This window comes from Cheilinus undulatus, linkage group 22 (genome assembly GCF_018320785.1).
Source record: "Cheilinus undulatus linkage group 22, ASM1832078v1, whole genome shotgun sequence".
Classification (NCBI taxonomy): domain Eukaryota; kingdom Metazoa; phylum Chordata; class Actinopteri; order Labriformes; family Labridae; genus Cheilinus; species Cheilinus undulatus.
In genome coordinates this window covers 705,603-721,791 of record NC_054886.1, presented here as the reverse complement: position 1 = coordinate 721,791, position 16,189 = coordinate 705,603, and the positions used below count along the sequence as shown (strand labels likewise).

The 16,189-nt window shown below is 40.7% G+C and overlaps 1 protein-coding gene across 4 annotated transcripts in view; it reads left to right on the top strand.

Annotated features, from left to right (window-relative positions):
- tmem102 (transmembrane protein 102) overlaps positions 1-16,189 on the top strand; it is a 52,732-nt gene that overhangs the window by 33,901 nt on the left and 2,642 nt on the right. For all 4 annotated transcript variants that reach the window (XM_041778734.1, XM_041778737.1, XM_041778735.1 and 1 more), the window contains 3 exons: positions 12,176-12,517; positions 15,524-15,717; positions 15,977-16,189. In XM_041778734.1, the coding sequence (XP_041634668.1) occupies positions 12,176-12,517; positions 15,524-15,717; positions 15,977-16,189 (749 nt within the window). The remainder of the gene's footprint in view (positions 1-12,175; positions 12,518-15,523; positions 15,718-15,976) is intronic.

The following is a 16,189-nucleotide window of genomic DNA, read 5'->3' as shown; positions in this document are numbered from 1 at the left end:
CTGTAGAATTATGACCGGGGATACACTGCCCTGTGATCAAAATTATTATGCTTGAAAACAGAAATCAGTTGAAATTTTTTGCACAAGGAGGTAATTTTTCTCAAATCAGTAGGGTTGATTTTTTCCCCCTTTATGCCCATAGCAGCCAAGGCCTCAGTGGTGTTTTTGCAGCATGGGATGGTGTGTTGTCCTGCATGAAATGATTTTACTCCAGACGGCACGGTTCTTCTTTTTTATACCATGGTAGGGGATGGGCAGTTAGGAACTCCACACATTTAGCTGAGGTCATTCCGACACCTTCAGACACCTTAAAGAGGTCTACCAACCCACTTCCTATGCTTCCAGCCCTAATCATCACTCCACCACCTCCTTATGCTGCAGCCTTGTTGGGACATGGTGGCCATCCACCAACCATCCAGAAGTCCATCCATCTGGACCATCAAGTGTAGCCAGGCATTCATCAGTGAATAGAACTGTTAGAAAATGAGTCTTCGTATATTTCTGAGCCCACTGCAATTTAAGGATTAAGGGTGGCTGAAATACAGCTTTACTCCAGAGGCACCAGCAGCTTCAAATACCTGTTTGCTACCCATCAGTGGATTTTTCTCTTGGCTGCTCTCTTGATACCATGAATTTACTTCACAGAAACTTTCCTTAATACGCTTTTATCTGAACAAACTCCTCCGCTCTCTGAATCACACACAAACCTCTCCACAGTTTGATGATCTTTCTTAACTTTTCCTGAAACACCCAGCGTTTTTATACCTTTTGTAAGATACTACTGCAGTATTTCACACTTTTCATCTGCAGAAAGATCGTTCTTTTTCCCTGTACTGCATGAATCCTGTGACTTGTGACTTGTTAATGTGGAAAAACCTCTTTAAGTAGTTTCCCCGTTATTCGACTCACCTGGCAGACTAATGACCACACCTGTCTGAGAGTGATGTCAGTGACAGAAACTGACAGGAGAAGCAGCACAATAGAAAACTTTCATTGAAAAACTAAAAATCTAATGTTGATTTAGTTGGAGTTGTATTTGCATAATAATGTAGAACACAGTGTTTAGCTAATATGTAGCGCCATGACATGTTATGTTCTAGAGAAAATGGTGATCTTACATTAACAAATGAGCATTTTTGTGCACTGTTTTAAAATGCAGATGATGACCATTGCATGCTCTATAGACCAATTAATAAGAACAGTATAGTCATCTGACTTCTCAAAGGGCTTTAACACCACAGGTCACACCTGCCCATTCACACCCTTTCACTCCACATTCACACACTAATAGCAGAGTTTGCTATGGAGAATTGGGCATCACTATTAGCTAATCCCATTCAATCGCATCCATACCCATTTATACGCTGCCAGAGAAGCAGTGGGACTAAGAACACATCAAACATGTGACTGCAGGAGCCAGGGATTGAACCCACAGCCTTCTGATTGTGGGATAACTGACTCCACCTACTAATCCACAGTGACCCAACAACAAAAAGAACACAAATCATCTGAAAAACCAAAAACCAGTCACTAATGCCGGGAGAGACACAGGAAGAGTTAGCATGTTACAGTCACCAAGGTTGATAAACTTTTGCAGCTTTCTCTGCTCAATATTAACAAGTTAAAACCCGTTATTTTGGTGAAATCTGTACATTGTATAATACCATGTTTACATATACGTCAGGTTAGCTTTACATAGTCTTTATTTTTTGGGTGTTAAAGCAGTAGACGTTTGATTTGTGCTTATTATGAAACTACTCCGTTTTAAAATCAAAAATTCAAACAAATTAGAATAAAAGCTTTTTAAAGGAAAATGTCATCTTTTTTATTAAAAATCCACAAATTTCCTCAGTGAATTCTTGTACAAATATTCTCCAGAACGTAGAGAACTCAGTGTTTCCCGCGGGACCTCTAGTCCAGTTCTCTTGCCTCTGGGCTACCAAGTTTTCCACTTAAAAATGCATCCAGCCCACACTCACTTTGACTGGTCTTTTCTGACAACAAAAATGATTATTATTAGTTTTGTTTATTCTTTATTAAACAGTTTGGAATCTGCTCAGTACATAGAAAATTGCTTTGACGAATATTCCCATATGTATGTAGAAAAAGGCGTCAAATGTGCCAGAAATCATCATCTTTTAGCATTTATGACTAAAGAACATATTTATCCAGTTACATTTGACATTTTGTAGAAGTACATGAAAAATCAGAAAATTCATTCCTGGTCTGGTGTACTGAAAAACCTCATGTTTGCCATGCTAGAAGTGGTATTAATTTTTCTCTCTTCCAGTCTTAAGATGTCTTAAAAAGTCTTAAATGAGATTTTTCAAGCTTTGAAGGAACCCTGTATACACCAGAGACTGATTCACAGAGAAGATAGATTTCTGTTTTATTTTAATACTGTTTTCCTCTAAATGTCTTGACAAAGCATACATGTTTTTGAAATGAGATTTCCTTGCTTTCTTTACATTATAAATTAAACTCTGGGATGTGGTACCATCCTTGGAATATGACAGAACTGTGGAGCAGCTGTTGGCTGAGATAGGAAGAGTGGTCTCTCTTTGTTCTGTTAGTCTGCAGATATAAATTATGGCTCTGTAGTGGTATTAGACTAGATTCTGCTGGGTAAGATATAGTCAGACATATAAAGCATACATTTACGATGTAAAGGTTTGTCTTTAAGCCAGTGTTACTCAACCCTGCTCAACCAAAGAGCCAAATTGTTGAAAAATGTCCTTGCAAGAGCCACAATCTAAGTGGTAAAAAAGAGGCAATGAAAATAAGCGACAGGTTGCATATTGGTTAGAAAGTGGCAAAAAATGGGAAGAAAGGGGCAAAATAGGTATACAATGAAGAAAACTGGGAGAAAAGTGACAAAATTGGGTGGGAAATTAAAGAAAATGAGTTACAGGTGGTCAAAAAGCAGCAAAAAAATGAGTGGAAAGTGACTAAAATGGACAAAAAGCTGTTAAAAGGTGGGAAAAATTGGCATTTAATGGAAAAGGCAGCTTGCAGGGGCGAAAAATGGCAAAGAACCAGGATAAAAGTGGCTAAAAGTGATAAAAAATTAACACATTAACAGTTGTTAAATTTGCACTAATAGTTGTTATTCACATGTGGCTGTTCTGGAAAGGAGGAGCTGGGGTGGAGGACGCTTGTAAAAAAAGTGGTTTAGAGTCATGCAATGGAGAAAACCGGATGAAAAATGGCAAAATTGGGTTGCAAAATCACTAAAAATTGAGTTACAGGTGGTCAGAAAGCAGCAAAAAATGAGTGCAAAGTGACAAAAATGGGTAAAAGAGCTGTTAAAAGGTGGGAAAATTGGCATTTAATGGAAAAGGCAGCTTGTATGGGTGAGAAATTGCAAAGAAGCAGGATAAGAGTGGCTAAAACTGATGAAAAACGGCAAAAATTGGATAGAAGTGACTAAAATGGTTGAAAAGTTGCTACAAGATGTAGTAAAATGGGCTTAAAGCAGCAGAAATTTATTAAAAGTGGCAAAAAATGTAAAAAAGGGGGAAAAAAATGCAAATTGGACAATGGAAATATACAAAGAAAAAGTAAAGCTTGACCATTAAGTTTGACTGTTAAAACCTGCTGTATAAGTGTGGGGGAAAAACTGATTAATGTGATGATTAATGAATAAGGTCAAAATATCAGTTTTAAGTTTTTCTGGCGAATTATATTTCATATTAAGACATAAAAGAGCCAGACGTTGAGTATCAGTGGTTTAAGGCGTTGATAGTGTATGAAGGCATGCTTTATAGGTGAGTAGGTAGGCTGGCCTCTACTGTTACCACACACTGAGACTGATAGAGTAACCAATAGCCATCTAGTAGTCATTTCACTCACACTGAAGTGGGTTTAGTCTGAAAATAGCTCTGTCGAAAAAGTTCCCTATAATGGAAATCTAAATTCAAAGACATTTCTTACAGGATTAGCTTTAATCCGTGGCTGTGAAACAAGCCTAGACCGTCTCCATTCCAGCTCTATTCTCAGAATGCGAGTGTCTACAGGCATGTATGAAGGAGTGTGTCAATGTGTGTGTCCATGCACGGATGCGCCTGCTGGCAGATGCCCAGTAAAGCAGTGTGCGACTGTTGATTTGAGAGTTTGGATTAAGAAGTAGATTGGGCCAACCCCAAACTTCTCCCCAGCCAGCGTGGAGATTGAAGGAGTTTTGCTAATTGATACAGTTTTTCCTCTGCGCTCCTCTCTCTAACTCGAGCCCCGGCTGGAGAGATAAGATGCTCTTTATTCTCTTTTTTTTTTTCATCACTCCTTTCCTCCTCCTCAGCTATTTGACCCAGTTTATCAGTGGCAGATAAAGCCAAACAAATCAGAGGAGTCGCAGCTTTAAACCCGTTGCCCTTTGGCTGGGGTGAGATGACGTTCCTCCCTCTGAACGGGACTTTTACCCTCTCTTCTTCTCTTTGATCTGCCTATTCAGTGTTTCACCCTCTCCCTGCCTCCTCCCAGCCTTTTAGATTTTAAATCCTGATAATAATTTGGTCATTATTTTAGTAATGAGCTTTTTCTGTCTGTAGTTTTCCCCACAATATTCAACTCTTGAATAGCAATGAAGCAGAAGCATGAATTTTAGTGTTGTTTTTACTAAAAACCAGGGACAGGTTCTGCTTATCATGTGTGAACTTCTTATCAAATGTTTTATTAATTGGTAGGATTATATCTACCCTGAAGGGTCAGAATAAGAATTTGGACTTGGCAAAAGAGGAGCATTTCTTAAGTTCTACCCCTAAAACAGTTTCATTTCTCAATCTGTTGTAAGCTAGGTGATTAAAGGTCACATATTATGCAGACTACACTTTCTCAGGCTCTCAATCCCCCCAGTATGTGATCTTTAAATTTATTTTCTACACAAGATTTTGATGACTACATAAGGCGATGGAGACATTCTGGAAAAAAAAGAAAAAAAATTAAATAATCAGTTTTCGAAACATAATAAAAAGCAATAATAAAAACTATACCACCATTAAAACTGTAGCATTAAAGTCGATCTGTTGGTACAGTTAGTATAAGAGAAGGGCATCAACCTCATGTCCACAGAGTGCCCCTCCTTTCTGCTTTCAAAACTATGTAACTGTCATTGGACTGCTGTTTTGCGTGAGAAGACAAATAGCTTCATGAAATCATTCAGGAAGCCAGTTTGAGCGTCTTGATACGCTTTGATGCAGTGTACACCAAAAACACAAAATCTACTCAATAAAATTGAGGTAACAATTTGCACTTAGTTTAACTGTGTAAATTTTACACAGCTGTGCTATACTTTGATAAATTTGGTAAATTTTTACTCAGTTGTTTATTAAATTCTACAACGTATTGCTATATTATTCTAACATAAAGGATATTTCATCTAATGCCTTTTTTTTTTCTTTTTTTTTTTTTTTTTAGCTTTACACCAAAAATATTTTGTCCCCTTCTTTTCCCTCTCATCTGAGTTACAGCCGTGGTATTATGAGAAGCCTGAGTGGCTCAATGTAAGGAAGAGGCAGATAAGTAAACCCTGACCTAAGGAGGGCTCCTAAATGAGTATAACTCACCCATCATGTAAAGGTTACCGCCACTTCCACAGGTAGAAAGTCTCTAACTGAGTGGGTAACTTCACCCGTGGTGCAGTAGTCTCTATACAAAAGCAACATTGATACCAGGAGCACGGCTAAAATAATCATGACTGCACAACAGGCAACATCAGAAGATGTTTAGGTTTCCTCTGACTAGTGCTCCAGTCTTTTATATCATCACGTAACGACCAGGTGTTTGTGGAGGGAGACTATGGGAGACGAGCTGATCGTCACGTCCAGCTTTAAGGACTGATGGACTGTGTTTTGGGGAGGGCATGATGTGACAGGCCAGTGGTTTATTACATGGCACAGGTCCTTACAAATTAAACGAAGTAATAATGAGCTGTAGCTTCAACAGGCTTGTCCGTTTACGTTCGCCATTGTTAGCTGTAATGCTATCACTAAAATGTCTAGCCCTCAGATTCGTTGTGTTGTCTGAGTATTTCACTCTGGCGTGGCATATCTTACAAACAACTTGACTCCTCTCGAAGTTTGTACCGTCTTTAATGTTTTTGAAGCCAAAATAAGTCCACATATCCGCTGTGAATGCAGCAGAAGTCGCTCTGCGGGGTAGGATCGAGCAACTGGCTCACTCAGACCTGTAATCTGAAGATCTTGTTGTCTAAACAGAGAATAATAGGGAAGAGTCAACTGCCTGCTGCCACCTAGAGGTCAGGGGGTGAAATTATACCACAAACAACCGCACCAACAAAGGGAATTATTTAATGATAAAATATCGATACTGCATTTTAAGAAATATCGCGATATTTCAGTGCATCAGTGTTTTGTCCCACCCCTAATTATGATATTTATTAGTGTGTATGATGATATGATAGCATATTGAAAATAAACCTGCAGCATATCTTGAACGAATCAGAGCGAAGTGTCGGTTCATGCACGCGACACTGCTGGTCTGGAAATGCTCTGATAGACTAGAGAGGGAGTAATGTGCTCCACAGTACGATTCACCGGCGGTTCGTGGCGCACTTGCTGTATGTGGAAGTTGGAGGTTAGATGAACCATGACAGTTCTAGCACACATGTAACGCTGAGTCAATTAAAATAATGGCGCTCAAAACCACTTTGTGCACAGTGCTCCAGTAATGATTCGTTAATGCTTTGAACTTGGACTCAGAGACCGTCAACCCACTACAAACAGGGAAAAGCCAAGTGGGGGAGAAAAAATCTCAATAAAGTAATATATCGACATCCAGACTGTGGCTCCTGAGTAGATCGTAGTTGGGTAGCACTGCTCGAGTTTTCTTCACTGGAGTTAAACAGATATATTAACCATGAGCAGTTTCAGTATTTTTATCACATTCAGAAATATTCCACTGATACACTATAGTTCTGATACGACTCCTGGAGTATCATTGTTTTTTCCCATCTAATGTCACATTTTTGCTCTTTACTCTCTTCCCCAATTCTTCACACCTCCGAGTACACACTCTTGCCTCCACATGAAAACACGCCATCAAGGTTGTGTGCCCATGTAACTGGATGAGAGGAATCATGTTAGGAGCTTTGTGCCCCCAGCCATGGCCTGCCGGCTCGCTCTGATGCCTGGGCTTCAGCTTTCTGCAGCCACTTAACTCCCCTGCAGGGGATAAACACTTGAGCTCAAGCTCTCACAATCTGTCCACTGCAAAGGGGTTTTTAAGTGTCAGTGCTTACCTTGTGACCTGTAGTGGCTCACACTTAGCTCTGCTAGAACCAGCACAGGTTTGGCCATAGGATCAGGCTTTTCTCAGCTGCTCTTTTAAGCCAGAAAACATAATTTACTTGACTCCAGCACTGGGACTCCCATGGGCCCAGAGCCTGGGAAGTTTACAACACAGCTAACTGGCTGTAAAGGGATTTGGAGGCTCCAGTTCCTCTCATATAAATGGTTCATAGAGGAGAGTGGGGAATGCCTTTTAGCACTCTGGAAAATGATGAAGCAGCTTGAGCTAAATATAATAAAAATATAATACAATGATCGTCTGAAGACTTCCTTTTTAGTAGTACTGCTACTTCCAAAGACCTCAGCAATTAACTAGCCAAACTGCTAAATGTAAGCCAAGTTGAAATAAACCGTAAGTATCCTTTAAATAATTAATCTTTGTCTGTTTCCTGCTACAGTAGAACAGAAGAAGTCCAGAGTTTTCCACATATGGCCTCTTCTGGGGAAAGTACTAACAGCAATATGAAAGGCGGTAATCAAAAAGTAAAGTGTGCAAAGAGGCTAAAACTCAGTTTTTGTGACTATCTGCTGTTCAAGTTTAGATGAAGTTAAATGAATTTTGTGGCAAATTTCAGGGTTTTGTTTTTATGTTTTAAGAAAAATGGACATCTGTGGTCAAGTCATGTCTCAACAGTCCCCCCTTACTCTCTACCTTTTGCTTACCTTTTGCAAGAGAGAAGACAAACTGATGTCTTCTGGTACAGGACAGGAGGATAGTATCACAAGACACTTAAAAGTGTTGCTGATGCCAGTTTGTGCCACATCGGCTTCTGTTGCAACACTACCAACAACTTAAAAAGAAAGATGTTGCTGATTAAGGTAGACATCATAGCATCCATCCATCCATCCATCCATCCATCCATCTTCTCTACCTGGGACCAGGTCACAGGAGGTTAAGCACCTTTACTTCCTGGTGGATTCCCAGTCTTTCCCTTGGCTTAGGTGGCTTTCACACTAGAACTCAGTACTGGATACGAGTGCACTTGAGCCCAAAGTCCAGTTTGTTGTGGTCAGTGTTAATGCAAACAAACCGCGCCCAAGCTAGGGAGGTTGTCTCTGGCGCGATTCAAGTGGACTCTGGCACGGTTCGAATGAGATGTGAATGCAACCGCGCCCGGATACAGGACATGAGTTGGAATCAGTAAGATGAAATTTAAAAGCAATAAAAGTCTCCTGTCACCTCAGAAAAAACGCGTGAATCCATTTAACCCACTGAGTTGCACGTAGATGTGTAGAAATGAAGAGCGACGCTGCTGGCATCTTAAAAAGGGATTTTAAATCATCAGTGATGGGAGGATGGATTTTTTTGTGGGGTTACAACATAAACTAATCTTAGCTCGGGTCATGACCCAAGTGGTTGCCATGGTAGCTTCTTCTTTCTCCTCCTTGGCGGGTTTGTAAACCAGCTACGTGCATACCACCACCTGCTGTATCAGACTGAGTACGTATGCAAATAGGCCTGGGTCCGGGTCGATGTTGCTAGCGTGATAGCCAGCTAGCAGAGGAAAGGAGTAGGGGCAGGAACCAAAGCGTGTTCGAAACAGCTGGGCCAAGTATGAAAGCACCCCGAATCTCTGCAGCAAATTTTGGATCGGGGTGTCCTCCCAGTTGGATTTGCCCAGAAGATTTCCACAGGGAGACAACCAGCAGGCATCCTGATGAGATGCCTAAACCTCGTCAGCTGATTCCTTTTGATGCAAAGGAGCAGCAGCTCTACTCATATTCCCATCCAGATGTCTTAGCTCCTCACCCCGCCTCCTTGGCTGAGCCTAGCCACCCTCCTCAGGCATCTTTCTTCAACCACTTGAATCTGTGATATCATTCTTTCAGTCATTACCCAAAGCTCATGAATGGCGAGGGTTGAAACATAGGTCAAAAGCTTTGTCGTCCAGCTGAGCTTCCTCTTCACCACGATGGTCCAGTACAATGGCTAAAACACTGCACATGCTGCAGCAATCTGTCTGTTAATCTTAGGGTCCATTCTACCTGAAATGATGTAAGACCCTGAGATACCTGAACTCCTTCACCTGGGGCAAAGACTTACTCCCCACCTAGAGGGAGCAATCCAATGTTTTTAGGCAAAGAACCATGGTTTCGGACTTGGATGCTCCTCCGTGCTGCTTAACTCTCAGATACAAACCACTCTAGTGCCTGCTGGAGGCCCCTGGTTAAAGAAGTCAAACCAGAAACCTTCCTCCCCCTGCCTGTCCATGGATGGAAGGATGGAACATGCCTGAGTCTGTGCCACGAGTGCAGATGCAGCTCTTACTTGTGTCATACAGGGATCTGAAGGTTCACTGCAGCAGAACCTGTGCCTCATATTCTCACAGTACTCCTGACAGACATCATAGCCGATCACTAAGGTCCAAAACGCTGCAATTCATCAAGTATCCACTTGATGTGCATTAGCTAGGAGTCCCATTTTAAAATGCTCATATTTTCAGCATGGATCATGATGTTTACTGCCTGGTTCAAGAATCTGTCTCGGTCTCTATAGCTCATTTTATTTGTAAAAACTGTCAAGGGGCTGAATTTGTTCATAACACATCTGTTTTGATGATGTAAAGGCTAAGAGTTATGAATGAATTAGCATAAGTAGGAGTGTGGGTGAGCTGATTGACAGATGGGTATGTTGAAGCCGCTCGCCAGCAGACACATGTCCTGCTCCAGTTTCTTTGCCAGTATCTAGATCAGTGTTACTCAAACATGCTCAACTACAGAGCCAAACTGTTGAAAAATACCTTTGCATTAGCCACAATTTAAGTGGTGAAAAGTGGGTGAAAGTGGCATTAAAAATAGCTGGCAAAATAGGTGAAAAGCTGCAAAAAGTGGACAAAAATGGGTGAACAGGGGTAAATAGGCAGAAAATGGCAGAGACTGGGAGAAGAGTGACAGAAAATGTGAAGAAAAAGTGGCCGAAATTGGTAAGATGTGACAAAAAAATGGTTTACAGGTGGCAATAATGGTATAAAGTGGAAAAAATGTGGCAAAAAAATGAGTAAAAAGTGACTATAATTGGTTAAAAGAAGCAAAAAGGTGGGGGGAAATGAGTGAAAAGTGACATGTAATGGCAAGAGGCACCTTAAATGGGCAAAAAGTAGCAATAAGGGGAAAAGATGGGCAAAAAATTGCAAATAAGGGCAACGAGAATATACAGACCAATATATAAAGGTTGACAATTAAACCTGACAACTAAAGCCTGCTGTATAAGTGTGGGAAACAAATTGCAATGGTTAATTCTGAGGTCAAAGTTTCCCTTTTTAATGGTTTTCCGGGGTAATCATATTTAAAAGTTAGACATAAAAGAGCCACAAATCTTCACAAAAGAGCCACATGTTGAGTAGCACTAATCTATATAAATCTAAAGTTTGGTTGAGGAGTGAAAGGACATCTTCAGACTTGCGTTATGACTTTGGTCAGTCAGTAAGAGATGCCACTGGAACTATGTCCATGTTTTATACCGTCTATGGAGCAAGCAGATTCAGGGGAACAGAAATACTGAGGGAGAAAGGAAACATGAAAACTTGAGCAAAGCAAGATGAAAAGATGAGAGAAGTTTGTGTAAACACTAACATAAGACAGGGAAAGTGTATTAAAAATGCCTGATATGAGAAGTGTCTCAGTAGAAATAGGCTAATGTATTCCGTCAGATATTTTTAAGACAGTTATATCCCACTTCCTCCTGCGCCTCCGCAGGTACTCTGCTCAGTGAGAAACTCTGAAAATCCCTGTCAGTCATGCTGAAGATGCTCTGTGTTTGTTATGTAGATTGCCTTGTATATGGGGACTGAAATGAAGGATTTGCTGAGTACACATGTTGGCGAGCCTCTCAGATTATCATAAATTTGTTGCCCAGTGGTCACAGAGGTGGCTTGTTAATTTCACACTTCTTCTTGAGTCAATATTACTGCAGGGCCGGCTCATAAATATATGCAAAACAAAATAAGCCAGAAATTTCCCAGACTCACTTGTGGATCTGCTGGTGTGTGATCACTAGACTCAGAGCACATCCGTGCATCTGAATATAAAATGCTTTTTTATGTGTTTATGTTTGAGAATACTCAAAACCTTCCTGCTCAGGTCTGCATGGGAAATGCGTCTCCACTACGGCTAAGCAATATGGACCAAAACTCTTTTTTTAGCTGAATAATGATACACTGAGACATATTTTGACCCTTTAACTCATGATTTTGACTTATTTGTAAGATATTTGCCATCAGAAAAACATAACTTATTAATATCAATTTCATGTTTCGACCTTTTTGAACTAATAAATGTACTTTTCTCAGATTGTGAGCATTTAAACTTATCTTTATAACTTTTTAAAAGTCAAAATCGTTTATCATCAGTGCTAAGCTTTTTTTATTTTTATTTTTTCATCTTTTATTACCGATGAAACTAAGTTGACAGTTTATGGGTATAAAGGTGACCCTGTTAAGCCCTCAGGTTAGTCCTGAATCCAAGATCTGGCCCCTGCTATGATTGAGTTTGACACCCCAGGTCTAGGATCTCAATTGTGGGTTTTTTTTGTATTTTTTTTTTTTTTTATCAAACTGGTCAGTATAGTTTGATTTTTACTTCTAATATAAATCTTATGAATCAAATTACATAGAATAGTAATTCCTTAACATTTAAGTGTTTTTTTTCTTGAAATCAGTAAGCATATATTGTCACTGGTTCTTGCTGTAAACAATCATTTTACTTAACAATAGGCCAGACATGTACTTTTTTGAACAACCAAAACTAAAGCAATGAAAACAATACTGTTCATTTCAGAGAGGTTACCCAGCCCCAGCACAAGTTCCTGTCAGTTGAAATCTTACAGAGCATAATAGATTGATGTCTTTCTTCCTTGCTCTGCTCCTGCTCAGGTCTTGTCCAGAAGGTTGACCAGCGCCTTCCAGTGGCCAACGAGTACCTCCTGCTGTCAGGTGGAGCCCGGGAAGGGGTCTTAGATCTGAACCCTGAGGATCTGGGCGACTATGCCAGGGGGGCCGACTTTGACCTGGACTTCACCCTGCTGGTCCCGGCCCTGAAGCTCCACGACCGCAACCAGCCCGTCACCCTGGACATGAGGCACTCCCCGCCATGCCACTCCTGGCTCAGCCTTCGCCTCTGTGACTCCAACATCTTGTCCCGCTGGAGCATCTGCTGCCAGGAGGTGAACGGTCTTCACAATGAGGAAGAGGAGGAGGAGGAAGAGGAAGGAATTGGTGAGTAGAAATAGTAGGATAATCGCTGCAAGATCAGGGGAAAACAGGGAGGGAAAAATATCTGATGAGGACGTGGTAAAAGGGACACAAATGTGTAAATGAAGTTCCAAAAGAAAGAAGCAGCAGATGTAAAAATAAGATGTAAAACAGGTAGAAGAGAGAGATAGAGGAAGAGTAGAAAACACAACCATAAAAGTCCTGTAGCAGTGCAAACTGGGAGGAAGGCAAGCTGATTGAATTTGGTTTATGTTGCCCAGACATAATTTGATGCATGATGTTGTGATGCAATTTTTGCCCAGCAAAGCTGCAGCCCAGGCCTATTCTTATTACTCTTCAGAAAGGTAAACGGCAAAGTGCTTCCCCAGGAAAAACACTCCAACATTTATGAGTTTCACTCTATAATCAAAAGTTCAAGAGTGCACTCTGAAATCAACTGGCTGAACCTCGCAAGTGTAAAACTCCCAAGATGAGAAAAATAAGTGACATTTATTGAAATGAATCACCTCTGTCTTTGAGACTTCAGGTAACAAATGTGCTACATTTACTCTTTTCATGCTAACATTTGTGATTGGATCTGACGCAGCTGTGCCAGCAAAATGAAAAGTCAGCACCATTGGAAGTTTGCACCAGAATGACTTAATGATTAATCCTTTTAGGCCCACAGTCTTGGTCAGATGCTCTGTTACCAGCTCCAGTTAAAAGCTACCGCCATGCTGGTATAATGCTCTGCGACCTGGATGTAAACAAGCACAGAGGATGCACAGTAGCATTGATAGCATCTCAGTGAGGCAGCTTGATTTGGCTTTTTTGATCTGTAAAATTCAGGTTAAGTTTTGTGTATGTAATGTCAGCTCGTACTCACATATTATCACTGAAATGGTTCAAAGAGCAAATCAAAAAACAGTCACAGGGCTGAAAAAAACAACCAGGCACTCTTACACACACCTACGGGCAATTTAGAGTCACCAGTTAACCTAACAAGCATGTCTTTGGTCTAGAGGATTAGTGCTACAGATGCAAGTCTGATCAAAGGCTAGTTAGCAGTTAGCAGACAAAGGTCTGTTACTTTAGCAAATTTTTTATACTGCAGAAAAATAAAAGAGGGCCGCCAGTATAGATTCATTCATCAGTGCATCATTGAGGCCCATTATTAGTGCATTCAGTTATTTTTATATCGAATTCATTGAATGCTTTATTGTCCATTTCCGTACACTTTACAGTGTTTCCCCTAGGATGGAGTTGTAGCAGCGGAGGTGAAGCGCGTGTGCCAGAAAATACATGTGAGCCTCCAAAAGGCGCACTGCCGGGAAGAGCTCTTGGAACCTACAGTACATACAGTACTCTTGTGCACAGTAACGGGCAGGGGAAATGTCTGGTATACATATGAGGTGTCTCAAAATTTGAGAGAATACACTTTTATTGAACATCAACAGTCTTTAAAACGAATAACTCAACACTTAACTCTTTTGGAACAAAAAATAGATATGAGCATATGTTACTCAGTAAAATAATAAAACCTAAATTTGATAAAATGGTGGTCCAGACTTCCCATCACTTGTGTTACAGCTATTTGACACATTTTTGCAGCTACACTTTGTTTGGCCACTGCAGTGTCTTGCTGCAGGTTTCTTTTTTCATGCTAAATGTCACCACTACTGATCTATACAAAGTTCTTTATTTTCTTTCAACATAAAAGCAGGTCTCTATTTGAACAAACTCAGTTACCCTTAGTTTAAGATAAATCATAAATTCAAAATAAAACTAAACAGTTTTAATTACAGAATAGTGACATTTTAAAATGTAACAAAAGGGGGATCAATCAAACTTATCTTTAAATATTCTGAGATTATCATCATTAAAAGTTTTGTTTGACAGCCCTTTATATTATTATTATTATTATTATTATTATTATTATTATTATCATTAGTAGTAGTAGTAGTAGTTGTAGTAGTAAGGGCTGTGAAAACTTTTAATGATCATAATCTCAGAATATTTAAAGATGAATATGATCAATCTCCCTTTTTCGCCACTATAGGCGTATTCATAAACCACGAGACCGACCAATCAGAGAGCATTCTCCTCACACAACAAAGGTTTTGGTCCACTTGTAAATGCCCCCATGTGAACATGGACTGAAGTTGACGTCAAATGCAACAATGTACAAAACTGGTCTATGATTCAGACCAGATCAACCGAACTAGAGGACTGAAAATGCCCTGAGAATAAAAAGGCTCATCAGAAGATGTTCAAAGACTCACAGAGCTGACAGAAAATCATCCAAATCAAGAAAAAGGCACGGCATGAACACTAAACATTCCATTTAGCACTTATAAATTGGATGACTAGAGAGGTGGGGAGTTCTTATTGGTGGAGCTCATGACTGTTTGGAGTAAAGACATGATAAACTAATCCGAGAGTCATTTATTTATTGACAGAATTACTCTAACAGAGCTATCTTGCTCACAGTAACAACTGAAAATTCTCGACTTTTATGCACTAAAATGGTGTGAAGTTATTCTTCAGTTCAAGTGGAGAGAAAGCCAAAGTGAAAAACATCCTTCTAGGCATTCTTAAGTTTGAAGTTTACAAGAATGGGGTGAACTAGAACAAAAAAACTGGAACACTAAATGCCTCCCACCAGGACTATTGCCAACCAGCTGTGAGGCAGAAAAGGCTAAACTCCCATCAAAATGTTGAAAAATCTGTGTAATACTCTTAACAGTAGGAACTGACATGTGTTGTGATTCCACTGTGGTGAATTCTGCTTAATTTCTGAAACTGAGCTGTAATGAATAAATCGTGTTTTGATTTTTGGATGATAAAAGTTTGCATGAGCACAGCCAGCTGTCTAAATGCTTAATATTGTACCAGCTACAACACCAGCAGCATCCCTCCCAGGCATCCTGGAGTACAGCCATGTGATTTCCATCTCTTGTTTGCTTATTTCCTACGGTTGACTCTTTTGTAAATCTGGCCTGCTGTTGTTTCACCCTCTTCCCACCTCAGGTAAAGGCGCCATCCCCTCGCTGGGCTCTCCTCAGTCTTTGGATGGCTGCTATTTCTCTCCCACCTTGGTGACAGATTGGTTCTGGGGGGTGGTCAGTGAGGCTGTGGAGGAGCTGAGACGGAGCCCGCAGAGAGGCATCCCTATTCCGGACCGACTGGAGAGGAATGGACCCCTCACTACTATCATCCTCCAGGTCCTCCCGGAGCAAAGCTGTTTTTATTAAAAGTCAAACATTGTTTCTATGTAGAGGTCAGGGCTAACAACTACTCAAGGACAGTTTGAGCCATGCTTTGAAATTTAATATCTGAAGAAGACTTTTTTCTGAGTAAAAATCAATATTTGAGCCAGTTTTTAGTTTAATGTTTCAAGAAACAACCCCTGCAATATCGAGAAATAAAAATTCAGCACGGGGTCAGTGCTGTTCTAATATTCTCCCACCCTCCTCTCTGCAGGCGGGCTCCAGCAGGGTGCTGTACGACCTGCTGCCTGTGGTGTCATTCCGGGGCTGGCCTGCTGTAGCTCAAGGCTGGCTGACCGCCAACCACTTCTGGGATGGTAAAATCACAGAGGAGGAGGCCATATCTGGCTTCTATCTGCTGCCCTGCTGCTCCCCACTGGGTGGTCGGCCTGACAGAGAGTGGAGGCTGGCATTCTCACGCAGTGAG